The sequence below is a fragment of the Pan troglodytes genome, chromosome 6, assembly GCF_028858775.2.
Source record: "Pan troglodytes isolate AG18354 chromosome 6, NHGRI_mPanTro3-v2.0_pri, whole genome shotgun sequence".
Lineage (NCBI taxonomy): Eukaryota > Metazoa > Chordata > Mammalia > Primates > Hominidae > Pan > Pan troglodytes.
In genome coordinates this window covers 143,215,259-143,229,596 of record NC_072404.2, presented here as the reverse complement: position 1 = coordinate 143,229,596, position 14,338 = coordinate 143,215,259, and the positions used below count along the sequence as shown (strand labels likewise).

The following is a 14,338-nucleotide window of genomic DNA, read 5'->3' as shown; positions in this document are numbered from 1 at the left end:
TCTAAGGCAATCTGGATTTGAAATAACTCACTAAATGATTTATAGCCCCATAACTTCCCAAATGTCTGCACTGATCAAGAAAAATGCCCAATTTTAAGTGCCTAAAAAGAGCTGGGTTAGTTCAGATAACAAATTTCAATGGCATGAAAGCCACAAAAAGGCTGCTGTTAGTTTACAAATGAGGCTCATCCCCAATATTTGCTCACCAAAAGAAATAGTAAAAGGGACATTAAAGCAATAGGCATATATTTTCAGGACAGTCTCTGATGATAGAACAGTTTACAATGAGCATCTACTGTCAGCACAGAAGCTTCAATGCACTCTGGCTTCTTACAATTCCATCTTTTCCATCATTTTTGAAACTCCAGTTGTCCAAACAAATTGCAAGTTTAAATACAATGGTTCCCATGGTGATAGAAATTCTGCAATTAAGGGACAGGAGCTATAGAAATGACTCATATGTCATTTTAAAAAACTGTATCACATGGATAAACCATACTGAGTCTCAACTTTAGATATTTTATAAGATAGCTGGAGGGAAATCCCAATGAAGATCCCAGTTACTACCTTATTCTCCTGAAAGCAAAATGACTAGGGCAATGCAAACTGATCTCTAAGCGTTAAGGGAAATAAATTGTAAACACAGAAAAAGATTGCTCCTGCTATCAGAAGAAGACCACAGCCTAAGGACACCAGTCTCACCATTGTATTCACACAGCGAGAAAATCATTCTGGAAAACCAGAAAACATGTTAAAGTTATTACAAATTCCATTTCATGATGAGCCTGTGAAGAAATTAACACAAAACTCTTTGCTGTGAATATTCCTTAGTCAAGATTTTAGTGAAAGAGGGCAGATGGTAAACAGGAGATGGGAAGGGAGTTCTACTAGGCAGTATGGCAATTGAGGGAGTTTCCAAAATGCTTCAAGGATACACACAGTATTCTTCTACCACTCTCTCAATTAGAAACACACACATACACACCCTTTAGCACCAGCACATACTCATCTTCTGAAAGCTAAAGCCCTCATGCAGATCTAATTAAATAACACTGGAATTCATGCAATGGGTTGAAAAGGCAATAAAGTCAGCAGAACCAACAAAGAAAGGGAAAAATACTCCTCATGATGTCAGATTAGTCGCACGCTGATGCACTTCTCATAACCTCAGAACCAGGAATATATCATAACTGAAAAAGTAGGGCTATGAAAGATTCTATATAAAAACAGTATTAAGCAAAATCAAACCATATACTTTACGGGCATCTGGACAAATATGAAATACTACCATCATCCTATATTCTCATAACTCAACTTCATGAGAGAAGGAAAGCAAGTAATAGTCCCAGTTCACAAATTACGAAACAAAGCCTCCAAGAGAAGTATGGGTAATTTAATTAAAGGCATTAATCCAGAATTAAATCCAGGAAGTGAATCCATTTCCAAAAACTAGGATGGAGGTCATCAAAGCCAACAAAACACCTTAGCAGTTTACCTTCAGTCTTATTTCTCTGCATTCTAGCAACTCCTCAAAATTGTCATATTATGGAATCCCTGAGAAGGTCAAATAATAGTCTAGGCAGAGAAGATGATTTTACCTCCATTATCTTTCTTAAGCTGTGACAGGCTGCCCTAATCAGCTTTCGTGCACACAGGCACATAGATACACACGCTCCCTCATGGTGCCTCTTAATCACCATGTGCCATGCTGAACAGCTGCAGAGGTCTGAAGGGAATTGGTAGAAATGTGCAATGATGTGCTAGCCACTCCCCTGAGGCAGCAACTGCCCTGCCTGCTCCCAGACGCCAGAGTACATGGGTGTTCACTGTGGCAAGTGACAGGCCCAGAAGACAGGCAAGTGGTTTCAGGTGGTGAGTCAGGAAAAGCAGTTTGCATCAGGAATGTTCCAGCCCAGCAGAGCTGAGTTGCATCCTACTCACTACTCAGGGATACAATATTCATCATTTATACAATGTCACTCTGGGGAAAAAAACTTGAGCTCAGCACAAATAGAATACAATCAACTCTGTTGCACAGGAACCAATAAAGGAGGCTTCTCTCACCAAGAGGGAACCTAATTGATTAAGAATTGACTCCATATCTGACACTGGAGGTTAGTCCTTTTATCCTGTGACAGAGCACTTTACAATGGCCTGGCATACAGTCCTTGAGAGCAGAACCTTGGTCTAACCTTCCAAGACCATTAGCAGCTGCTGCAATAAGCTATGATCTATGGTCCCAGGGATGAAACAGAATCAGGGTTAAGGCAATATTCAAATAAACCAGGTGGATGCCATAATACACGCCACACAACTGGCTACACACGAATCAGATACGTGCTGCCACTCCTTTCAATGTGATTTTAGATAAATTTCAATAGAAACCCACACTTGTGAAGAAATTCCTTGGCTATCTGTAAGCAACTGTTTATAAGCCAGTAAATGAGCGAAATGATATCAACTTGGTGGAATAGAGATGTTAGACATTAGATCAGATAACAGGAGATCTAGAAATTGAAAGAAGCTTAAAGCCATCATTCGTACTCCACCTCATGAATGAATACAGCATGCTGTCAAGTTTTGTACGATGACAAATGAACCTATTCTCTGAAGAAACCTGAGTAGATCGAATACTCATTTTTGAGAATCCAGTTTGGTTTCTCTTCCTCAAAATTAGCAATTTTACCTTATGTCCAACTTCAAAATCTCTTACTATAATTATCATCCTAGTGACTATGGTATACAATAAAAATGGTTGTATTTATAATTAGGATACACTATTTTGGTATTAGTTCAAAAGTCAGAGCCTTATTAAACCTGTCACAAGGCCGGGTGCAGTGGCCCATGCCTGTAATCCCAGCACTTTGGGAGGCCAAGGTGGGCGGATCACGAGGTTAGGAGTTCAAGACCAGCCTGGCCAACACAGGGAAACCCCATCTCCACTAAAAATACAAAAATTAGACAGCCATGGTGGCACGCACCTGTAGTCCCAGCTACTTGCGAGGCTGAGGCAGGAGAATTGCTTGAATACAAAAGGCGGAGGTTGTGGTGAGCAGAGATTGCACCACTGCACTCCAGCCTGGGCAACAGAGTGAGACTCTGTCTCAAAAAAACAAAAACAAAAACAAAAACAAAACCTGTCACAGCATCGATGGTTCAGGTAAGGAATGCTAATATGGCTTTAGTGTGTTATGGCCAGATTAAAAAAAAATGGCTTTGCCTTTCTGAAGATACAATAAATATTGACTCAAAATATGATATTTCTCCCAAAATCCAAACTGAAACTAAGTGAGGAAAAGATGAATCACAGTACCTCCTTGGATAGCATTCTTTCAATCACTATCATAGGAACCATCACATTCATGTTCTTTATTGATCCAGGACATAAGAAACTACCCAGGACTCTTAGAGTTGGGCCATGAGGAAAAATGAGAGGATGCTCAAAGGCTTACTATCAGATTCCCAGAATGCAAATTCTGTGAACAGTCACAGAATATTATGCCCTAACAAGGAACACAAAGAAATGAAATGTATGGCCTCCGAACTGTTACATTAGAAATATAAAGTCAACATGCGGCTGGGCATGGTGGCTCATGCCTGTAATCCCAGCACTTTGGGAGGCTGAGGCGGGTGGATCACTTGAGGTCAGGAGTTCAAGACCAGCCTGGCCACCATGGTGAAACTCCGTCTCGACCAAAAAAATACAAAAATTAGCCAGGCGTGGTGGTGCATACCTGCAGTCCCAGCTATTCTGGAGGCTGAGGTGGTAGAAATGCTTGAACTCAGGGTGTAGAGGTTGCAGTGAGCTGAGATCACACCTCTGCACTCCAGACTAGGCAACAGAGTGAGATGTTGTCTCAAAAAAAAAAAAAAAGCCATCAAGCTACACAAAAATCTGCACATGAACTATCAGGAAGCCACACACCCCTTCCTGAAAAAAAAACTCCCACAGGGTATAGGAAATTCTGCCAGCCAGAAGAATAGAGGGAGCATTGATGCCACAGTGCATTACAATAGGCGTGCTCTTAGTCCAGGTCATCCCCTCTTCCCCTTATAGCCAGCCTATCCCTCAGAAGTAGGGGAAGCATGAAAAAGCAGCAACCTTCCCTCGCTAGTAAATTCCATAGCCCTGGACATTTAATGAAGGTGGCTGGAGAGAACAAGAGAGCCAACTGAATGGAGCTCAGGGCAATATGCAATTATTAAAACTGGAATTGAGCCCGGACCCTGCTGTGAGACTATTGGCAATCAAACTGTGGTCAGGGCCCCAATTTTAAACCTCTCCCATCGGGTACCGTTTCTGACACATAAACACGCCTCTCTTCATATCAAAGTAATTCCATTTGACTTGATGGAGAAGTGTCATCTGCTGGTAAAGGGCCCAGCTTATAACAATTGCCTCCAAAAGATTAGCTTAAGCCCAACCACTTGCAAATATGCTTCTGTCATCAATTACTTACCTTCTTCCCAATAAGCTTTTTTCGAAGAAATTCCCGGGCCTCAAACATGTAAGGAATGTCATACAGGGGACGCAGTTTCTTGTTCTTATCCTAAAAGTAAAATAAAACATGACATCAGGAATGAACAAAATCAAATGAACACGTACAACAGCACAAGATATAGGAATGTGTCTGAAATTGGTTATCTCTTAGTATCGCAAATATTAAATGTGTTAAGACACATAATAAATGATTAAAAGTATTTGGTTGAAGTGCTTTACCGAGAATAGGGCTACCTTTTTCACATAACAGGCTCACAAATAAGAAATGAAGTGTTTGTAATTACCCAAACTGGAAACAAATGGTCTTTAACACAGACATAGAGGCATAAACTGTATTACAGAAGAAGCTCAATTAAGTATTAGGACCCTTCAAATATTTATAGATATTTTAAATCCAATTCTATTACTCAAAAAATCTTTATTGAGCACCTACCAACTGTTAGTTCCATACAAAGCATTCTGTAAATACATATATAATCCTGGACTCAAAAATTATGAAACTTAAAATAGTAATAACAGAAATCCTACAGATATGAAATAGCAACACAAAGCAGTTTTTTTTTTCTTCCTTTTTTTTCAGACAGAGTCTTGCTCTGTTGCCCAGGCTGGAGTGCAGGGGCATGATCTTGGCTCACTGCAACCTCCGCCTCCTGGGTTCAAGCAATTCTTGTGCCTCAGCCTCCACAGTAGCTGGGATTACAGGCATGTGTCACCACACCCAGCTAATTTTTGTATTTTTAGTAGAGATGGGGTTTCACCTATTGGCTAGGCTGGTCTCAAACTCCTGACCTCAAATGATCCACCTGCCTCTGCCTCCCACCCAAAGTGCTGGGATTACAGGCCTGAGCCACCACACCGGGACAATAGTTTTGATTAAGTGCTATGCTAATACATGTGATACAGACTAGGGACTAAATGCTATAAGAGTTCAGGGAAGTGGAAAGAAGTAATCAGGAAATGTTTCATTGACAAGGTCAGATTTAATATGAGTTTGCAGGATAGTAAAGAAATAGGAGGAAAATTAAAGTTGGAAAAAACAGAAAACCAAAAGAAGAGAGGCAGGAAGAAATAGTATGTCAACACATACACACTTACTTCATTATCTCATAGGCCCCAGACTTCTCCTAAAAGAGGTGGCTATTCTAAGCAATGCCATTTTTAGATGATATAAGAGGGTCTATCTAGATGAAGGTAACAGAAGTAGGAAAGGACAGGAGCCCGAGAAATGATGAGAACCACTTGAAGAAATGAATTAACGGGAACTGACAATGGTGTAGAAAGGGAGGATAAAGGAGTAGGAATCCAATGTGGAGTCATGATGACATGCGTAAGTCAAGAGACTTTTGTCTTTGTATAAGAAATAAGAGATCCTGACTACACCAGTTGGTATACTTCACTTTAATGTTTCCCTCCCAGAAGCCTATAAGTTCCAAGACAAAAAAGACCCATCCATTTGTTTTTCTTTAACTCCCCAGAGCCAAGTACAGTACCTCCCTCATTAGTACATACTCAATAACTACAGTTAGATATAAGTAGCTCCAAAGAAACATGCAGACTGATATACAAAGATCAAGTATGCTAGGAGAACAGGACTGCTTTGCAGACTTGAGAACCTCCAGGAAAATATTTGCAAAAAGTATAGAAAGACAGGAGAAAATCAAGGACTAACCCCTACCCTAGACGTACACCATCGATTCCACATCCTCTATGCTTATCCAATCTGGCCGAACCTTTGCCATCTATTATGCACCTGACAAAACAAGACACCTCTGTGTAGTCCAAACTGTACTCAAAGCAGATATTACATTTTTTCCTAAATAGCCGCTACTCTTAAGTAAACAGCCTTCATCATTTCAATGCCCCATTTAAAAATCATCCTAAGGTCGATATTATGGTTAAGGGGATCTATGAAATAGATGTTTCCTCCTAGATGCAAACTAAGCCTCCATGCCTCTAGCACATACAAACATTTCAATTCATTGACTACGACCAAGAAAATCTCTTATGAGAATGCAGATAACACTTTCCGTGTCAAGGAAATTTGAGTTTCATATTCACTAATCAGCTGTTTTCTACCTCCTGTTAAAAAAAGTGGGGGCAGAGGGCATAATGATCATCATTCCAGTGCTCTTCTAAAAACTTAAGGTAGCTCCTTCTCCCAGATCATATGTGGAAGTCAACACACTCCAAATAGAAGCCTCTGGGGTGGCTGAGCTCTGATCAAGGCCCAGGTGTGTCATGATCACTGTCTAATGGGAAGGATATGACCGTAAACATGAGAATCTTTAGAGGAACAAAATAACATTGAGGTTTTCTTACAGAAAATAAAGGAAATGGGATGCATAGAAATTGCCTGGGTTAGGGGAATGCTGGTTAACACAAGGGACAGATGTACAGGATTATGGATATTTTATAAAAATAGATTACAAATCAGAGATCTCTTAAGGAGCCAAGTGTAACATAAGCTGTAAAGCAGAGTTGGTGATGGCGCTCAATCATACGTAAGAATGCTTGCCAGACAGAAGATACCAGGTGCCGGTAATAAACAGGATTTTAAATAAAGACAAAATCAATGGTTATCACAACCAGCCCTCAGGAATAAAGAAGTGTCAGCATATTCATATTCACCAAACAACAGTGGACATTCTATTTTCTGAGGGTAGCTCTGTGATTACTAAAGACTAAGTGAACATTTTGAAAAATGAATTGAACAAAATAACGACACTGACCTTACATAGCCTTATGATTTGCCTCAGAACCCAAAATCCTGCAACTTACCTACATTTTTTTTTTTTTTTTAAAGATATGGGGTCTTACTATGTTGCTCAGGCTAGTCTTGAACTCCTGGCTTCAGGCAGTCCTCCCATCTCGGCCTCCTGAGTAGCTAGGACTATAGGCATGCACCGCTACATCTGTCTCCCCACATATTCTGAAACAGCACAGAGGTAGACGGGAATGTCAGTTGGCTGTAATTCCAAAACTAGGAATAAAAGGTAAGAAACACTGTTCCAATGAGCCTTCAAATGAAGATTATGGGTTGAGGTACAACTAAATGTTTGAAAATGTTTGTCTAAATAAGAATCTTGCTTTTAAGACACTCCACAGGACAAAATACCCTCAAAAGAATGAAGGAAAATAAAAAGTGTATCAACAAACACCCCAATAAAAAACAAGGCACCTTCAGAGTCTGATTATATGTCTCTCATGAAGCTAGAAAAGAACTAATAGCACAAGCAGAAAACAAGATACCACAGAATGATCTTGTTACTCTAACCCCTCAGAGCTAGTAGCTATTGACATCTGCAAACATCTTACAAGAGAGATATTAGAAGTCCCTGAGAAACCACAAAATAAAAGCAATTCCTGCAAATTACCAGGTATATAAAAGCCTTTGAAATCTCCAAGAGGCAAGTGAGGTATGGAATGTATTCTCAGAAAACAGGACTTTAGCTGAATTTTGCCTGCTTAAACAGAACTGTCTAGTTTAGATTCTAATTTACATGGAAATATTTTTTAAAAAATAAAAATAGGAAAAAATGCTTGCTTCATAAACTCGTGGGTGGATAATACACAAACCAATATGTGCTGTAATCACTGTTCATCCTGAGAAATGACATTGCATGTAGGCCCTGCAATGACTCACATTAGAGATGGAAGAGGTAATGTCAGTCATCTGTACCTCTCATCAGTTTGGGAAGGAGGCCCAATATCCACATCTCAGCATCTGAAGATACAGCTAGCATTTTTTCAGGAAGGTATTTTTGGCTGGTTGCCAAAATTGGGAGTCTGGCCAATGTTCATTAGGAGGGAATGAAAGAGAGCTTGAATCAAGTCCTTATTCTCAACCCCCATTCAGGCCTAATTTTACCTAGCCCATTCTTAAACATTGTACCCACAAAACTAAATGACCTTGGGATACTGTAGGATTATTATAAATGAGGGAGAAATGAAGGCAGAAAAAAGAATATAAATTGATTACCACTGACATACACTAAAAATGGTGAAGATGGTAAATTTTATATGTATATTTGATCTCATTTTTTAAAGTGTAAAAAATAAAAATTTTTTAATAGTAACAAATTATATATTTTAAAAAGGTTGAAATGTGTGGCTCCACTAAAATTTTAAAAGTTCTGTACTGAAAAGACATCATGAATGAAGTGAAAAGTCAAAGAAAGCACTGACAGTAGGGATAAGTGAAATGGAAAAAAGAACATGGAGAGCAGGAAAGGGAACAGGAGTGCAGGGCCACAGCTGTAATATCAGGGCAGGCTGCACTGAGATTAATTTTATCAAAAACTCAAAGAGGTATGGGATGCCCAGTCATCGGAAGAAAAGCAAAGATAACAGCCAATGCACATTAGCAACAAAGGCACCACCACTGCAGCTAGAGCAGAATGCAGGAGCGGGAGGCAGCAGGAGATGAAGACACAGAGCTGACTTCACATTTGAAAGAATTATTTTGCCTTTTGTGTTGAGAACAGACACTGTGACAAGAAAAGGATGGAGTAGAGGAGACAAATTAGGAGATTATGATAGTAATCTGGGCAGGAAATCATAAGAGATTACATCAAGGCAGCGGCAGTGAGGAAGGCAAGAAGTGGTCAGAACTGGAAACATTCTGAAAGAAGATGGATGGAACGTTAGGAATGAAAGAAAAGGAGGAATCAAGAATGACTCCTTTTTTATCTGAGCACATGTAAAGATGGCTGGGGTCATCAAATAAGATCGGGAAGATTCACCAGTAGAATAGACGAACGGAGAAGGGTAAGATCAGGAGACATGCTAAGCTTCAGCTATTAGATACCTGAGTGGAGATGTTGAATGGGCAGTTGGGTATACAAACATGGAGTTTGGACCCAGCAAAATACGTTTGGGAGTTGTTGGCATATAGGTAGTATCTTTTAACATTAAAAGGTCATGAATATGCAACAGGAGACTGAGAAGGAGCAACCAGTAAGCAGGGTGGAAGGAAAATACCAGAATGCTGTGTTCTGGAAACCAAGAAAAGAAAACGAGTGGACAAGAAGGAATGATCAACTGTGTCAAATGCCACAAACTAAGGCAAGCAAAATGGGAACTAAGATTTGCACTTTGGATCTAGCTAAGTGTGGGTCATTGGTAGTTTGACGAGCATACTTTTGGTAGAGCACTAGGGGTAAAAGCCTGGTTGAAACTACAAATGGGTGCACAAGAGAATGTTAAGAAAAAACCTGAGGACAGCAAGAACAGTTGACCCTTGAATGACATGGGTTTAAACTGTGCAGGCCCACTTACATCTGGATTTTCTCCTGCCCCTGCCATTCCTGTGACAGCAAGACCAACCTCTCCTGTTCTGGTCAACAGTAGGCAATTAGTAGTTGAATTTTGGGGGGAGTAAAAAGTTCTAGAGCTGGGCATGGTGGTTCACGCCTGTAATCCCAGCACTTTGGGAGGCCAAGGCAGGTGGATTATGAGGTCAGGAGATCAAGACCATCCTGGCTAACACGGTGAAACCCCATCTCTACTAAAAATACAAAAAAAAAAATTAGCCAAGCATGGTGGTGGGTGCCTGTAGTCCCAGCTACTCGGGAGGCTGAGGCAGGAGAATGGCGTGAACTCTGGAGGTGAAGCTTGCAGTGAGCTGAGATCGCGCCACTGCACTCCAGCCGGGGCAACAGAGCAAGACTCTGTCTCAAAAAAAAAAGAGTTCTATACATGAATTTTTGACCACGTGGAGGCTGGCAATCCTAAACCCCACACTATTCAAGGGTCAAGTGTATATACAGTCCTTTCAAAAGCTGTGTCATGAAGGAGTACGAAGAGACTATGGTGGCGTGCACCTTCCCTGGCAAGGAGGCGGCAGAGCGAAGATAAGGTTTTTGAGTTTGATTTCAGATTGGAGAAATAACAGGCAATGGTCTAGTGGTGAGCAAAGGAGAGAGAGAAGAGAACTGCTAAAGCAATGTCCATGCCATGGACAGAATGGCTTTCCACAGAGCACCAGTAGTTCATCTGCAGGTGTACGGATGCAGATTCCAGTAGGTGGGTGGATAGATGTGGTACTGAGAGTTGGTGGGGGTTCTCTTCTGATTACTTTGATTTACTCAGTAAATAACGGACAATCGATAAGAAAAAGAGAAATAAACCCATAGATGAATTGGCAAAAGATATAAACAGGTACTTCACTGAAGAAGCCCAAGGACACATTAAGTATGCAAAAAAGTATAACTTGATAATTGTCAGAAAAATGTAAATTGAGATACAGTACCTCCAACATATTGGCAAATATTTTAAAGAATGTGGAGAAATAGGAATGCCCCTTAACCACTGATGGGAGTATAAAAAGGTTAAATACTTTGGCACTTTGATGTGGCGCTATGTGGCACTGTTTGATTAAAGGTGGTAACACACATACCTCTAACTACGAAATGCTACTTACAGGTAGGTATATGCCCCAGAAAATTCTCATACGTGCAAGACAAGTATAACAACATCCATATTAACACTGGATATGGTATAGTCACCCAATGGAATACACAGTAGTTTGGCTGATTTAGAGCAACACAGCAAATGGACAGATTGAAAAAACAAAATTGAGCTGGAAAAGCAAGTTGTAGACTGATATAGTAAAACCCAATATAAATGCAGACTAAAAACAGATACAAACAATAGTATATTATTCATAGAGCTCTGTAAGCAGCAAAAGAATAAAAATGCACAATGGTTACTGATGTGGAATGGGTGGGGAGAGAAAGAGAAAACCTCAAAATGGGGTTGAGGACAAGTACACAGGGACTTTCAACTGTGTGTGTAATACACAACAGTAAAAAGGAAAAAAACAAGGCTCTGAAGCACACAGGGAAGAATATCAAGGCTGAAAAAGGAACCCAGATGTTTGTTATGTTATTCTATAAACTTAGATTTCTTTTTTAAGACAAAAGTGTTGAGGGAGAGAAAATCTCCAAAGCTTCTTTGATCACCCTTTCCCATTTCTCCCAATATTTCATACTTTTATTCCTCTCTTCAGCAGAATAACTGGCCATTCTTTTCCTCATAAGAAATGTATTAAATTCCACTTATTTCCTCAAAAAAAGGATACTCTTCCACAGATATATCCTTCTGTGAGGCAGAGGAAATAAATTTAACTACAAAAGTTCTATAAACAGGGTCAAAAACAAGTTTGATTTTTATTTTTAAAAGGAGCCTCAACAATAATATATGAATTAATGTGCCCAAGTGGAATTATACTCCATGATGATCTTAAAACTGACTGTTGAATTACAATAAGAACTACAGACATGATCAGATTAAAATGGGTAAGATTTCAAACAGTAAATAATGGACCAGTCCCAGTTGCCCTGCCACACATGCCATTTTAATAAACAAAGGCTGCAATTTCCATTTCAATTATAGACTTAAAATAGAAGCATTACCACATGCCCTGGGCATATTTACAATTAAGGACCTTTCAATTCCCTTGGCATCCAGGAGACAGAACACACAGGGATAGCCACTGTTTTATGGTCCTTAACACATACAGTAGCACATTTCTATAAAAGGCAGGTCTGATAACTAGAAAGCTACAAGCTAGCAGCAGGAGGAAGGTTTAAAATTGTGACCACCTGGCCGAATAGAAGGTATCTTTTATCTTCCTAAGATACCTAACTATTCCTAAAGGACCATACACAGAAGCCTCATAGATCCAAATACCTCAAGAGTTGTTTCAAGGAAAAAGCAGCTTTATTTCCAACCAGCTCTATTTCATTCTCTCCACTCAAAATACCTCTTAAAAGTAAATACAGTCTATAACAGAGACATGATCTGAGCAAGTGCCAAATTCACAGCAACGCAATACATTTAGCATATCTTCCAGGAAGCAAAGACGAAATGGAAAACAATAGAAACTGAAATCCAACTTTTTTAAAAACTGGAATCTACGTGATAAAATGTACAGGTGTGAGGTTAGAAGGAGGTGATTATGAAGATAACTACCTCCCTTAAGTGTTTCATTGTGGCTTGTGTAGGACCCTCCAATTTCTCAATCTTTCTGACAACCCTATTTGATCCTGCTGATCCCATCTTTAAGGCCCTATTAGCACGTGTGAAAAGCACTAGAACTTAAAGAATAATAATAGTTACAGATAACCCTATCAAATAGGCTTAATGCTGATAGCAGTCCTACCTGGTAAGGATCATGATCCCCCTTTTACTAGAAGGCAACTGAGGCTTACAGTTTAAGTAACTTGCCTGATGTCACATAACTAGTAATAGCAAAGCTGGGATTTTGATCCCAGGTACCCCAGAGGCTCATGGCTTGTGAGCCAGGCACTGCAGCTCTTGGTTTTTTACTGCCAAAAGACAATCACCACCTGTCGGTGGTTGTCAGGTTTCAGCGTGCCTAAGAATCTCCTGGGAGCTTATAACCATGCAGACTACCAAGCCCACACCAGATAATCTGACTCAGTAGGTCTGGTGTGATTCCCACAAACGTGCTTTTTAATTTTTGTTCTTTAACACAGTCTCGCTATGTTGTTGCTCCTGATGCAATGGCATGACAAGGGCTCACTGTAGCCTTGACGTTCCAGGCTCACGTGATCCTTCCACCTCAGCCTGCCGAGTAGCTGGGACTATAGGTATGCACCACCACACCCAGCTAATTATTTTAATTTTTTGTAGAGACAGGGTCTTGCTATGTTACCAGGGCTGATATCAAACTCCTGCGTTCAAGTGATCCTCCCGCCTCAGCCTTTCAAAGAGCTAGGATTATAGGCATGAGCCACTGTATCTGACCACGTGAATTTTTAAATAAGTAGCAAAGAGGTCTCCAGGCCACAAAAATGTCTATATTTTAGGCACTTGGCCCCATGACTTTTAAATCGAAGGCAATAAAACAAAGAGGGGGTCAGAGTTTTATTAAATGCAGAAAGCCACACTGGAGAACTTGATTAATGCCAAAATAGTTCAATTAAAAAAAAAGTAAGTAGGTTAATAACAATGGGAGAATTCAATACCCCTCCAACTTCTATACAAATAAGACACCAGGAAACATTGTAGTAACAGTGACAAAACAAAATTTCCAAATATTCCTTAGTTCCAGCTACTGGAAGCCTGGGTGTGGGATCTGAGAATCTAAGACAGCAAACCAACCTGGCCATGACAGGAATGGCAAGAGTAGGCATGTCTTGTCTCCTTTCCTGCCCAAGCCCCCAAAGCCACCCAGGGGTCTGGACCCACAATAGCCACAGTGAGAGCAGAAAAGAAGAGGCAGTGGCAATTCCAAGAAACAGTCTTAATTACAAATGTCCCCTGGCAGCTTGCCAGTAGGAGAACAAGAGTTTCACAGGACCAAAGAGGGAAGAAGTAAAGCAAATTTAGGCGGCCTCATGTCCTTAAAGAGCCTGACCCGTTATCTCCAGTGCACAGCATATGATTATATTCCACAGGTACCTGCACACCCTGAAATTAAAGTACCATTTTCAAGACCATCATGTAGGAAAAAAAATCTGCATCTAAAGAGTGTTCTTCTACTCAATTACATTAGCCAACTAAGAGTATTTCAGAAGCACTTGCTATTTATTGCTCAGACGCAGTAAGGATGAGAGAGGGAAGAGGACAGAGAGAAGGATGGGGAGGAAATAGCAGGAACCAAGCATGAGGTCTTTGTTCCCCCAAGACCCTGTCAGGACTTTAAATAGCTTAAAGGCTCTAGGGGCTCCCAAACCATTATCCAAGTAGGAAACCATATGCGGTCCCTTCACTTAGCTACAAATACTACTGCAAGGGGGGAAAAAAGGTGAAATAAAAGAACAGTATCACCCCTCACAAACCTAAATGTGAAAGGACCTGAAGGCTCAC

At 40.3% G+C, this 14,338-nt stretch overlaps 1 protein-coding gene across 1 annotated transcript in view; it reads right to left on the bottom strand.

The window, feature by feature from the left end:
* SND1 (staphylococcal nuclease and tudor domain containing 1) overlaps positions 1-14,338 on the bottom strand; it is a 437,045-nt gene that overhangs the window by 277,220 nt on the left and 145,487 nt on the right. Inside the window, exon 11 of the mRNA XM_527879.8 lies at positions 4,461-4,550. Coding sequence (XP_527879.3) covers positions 4,461-4,550 — 90 coding nt within the window. The remainder of the gene's footprint in view (positions 1-4,460; positions 4,551-14,338) is intronic.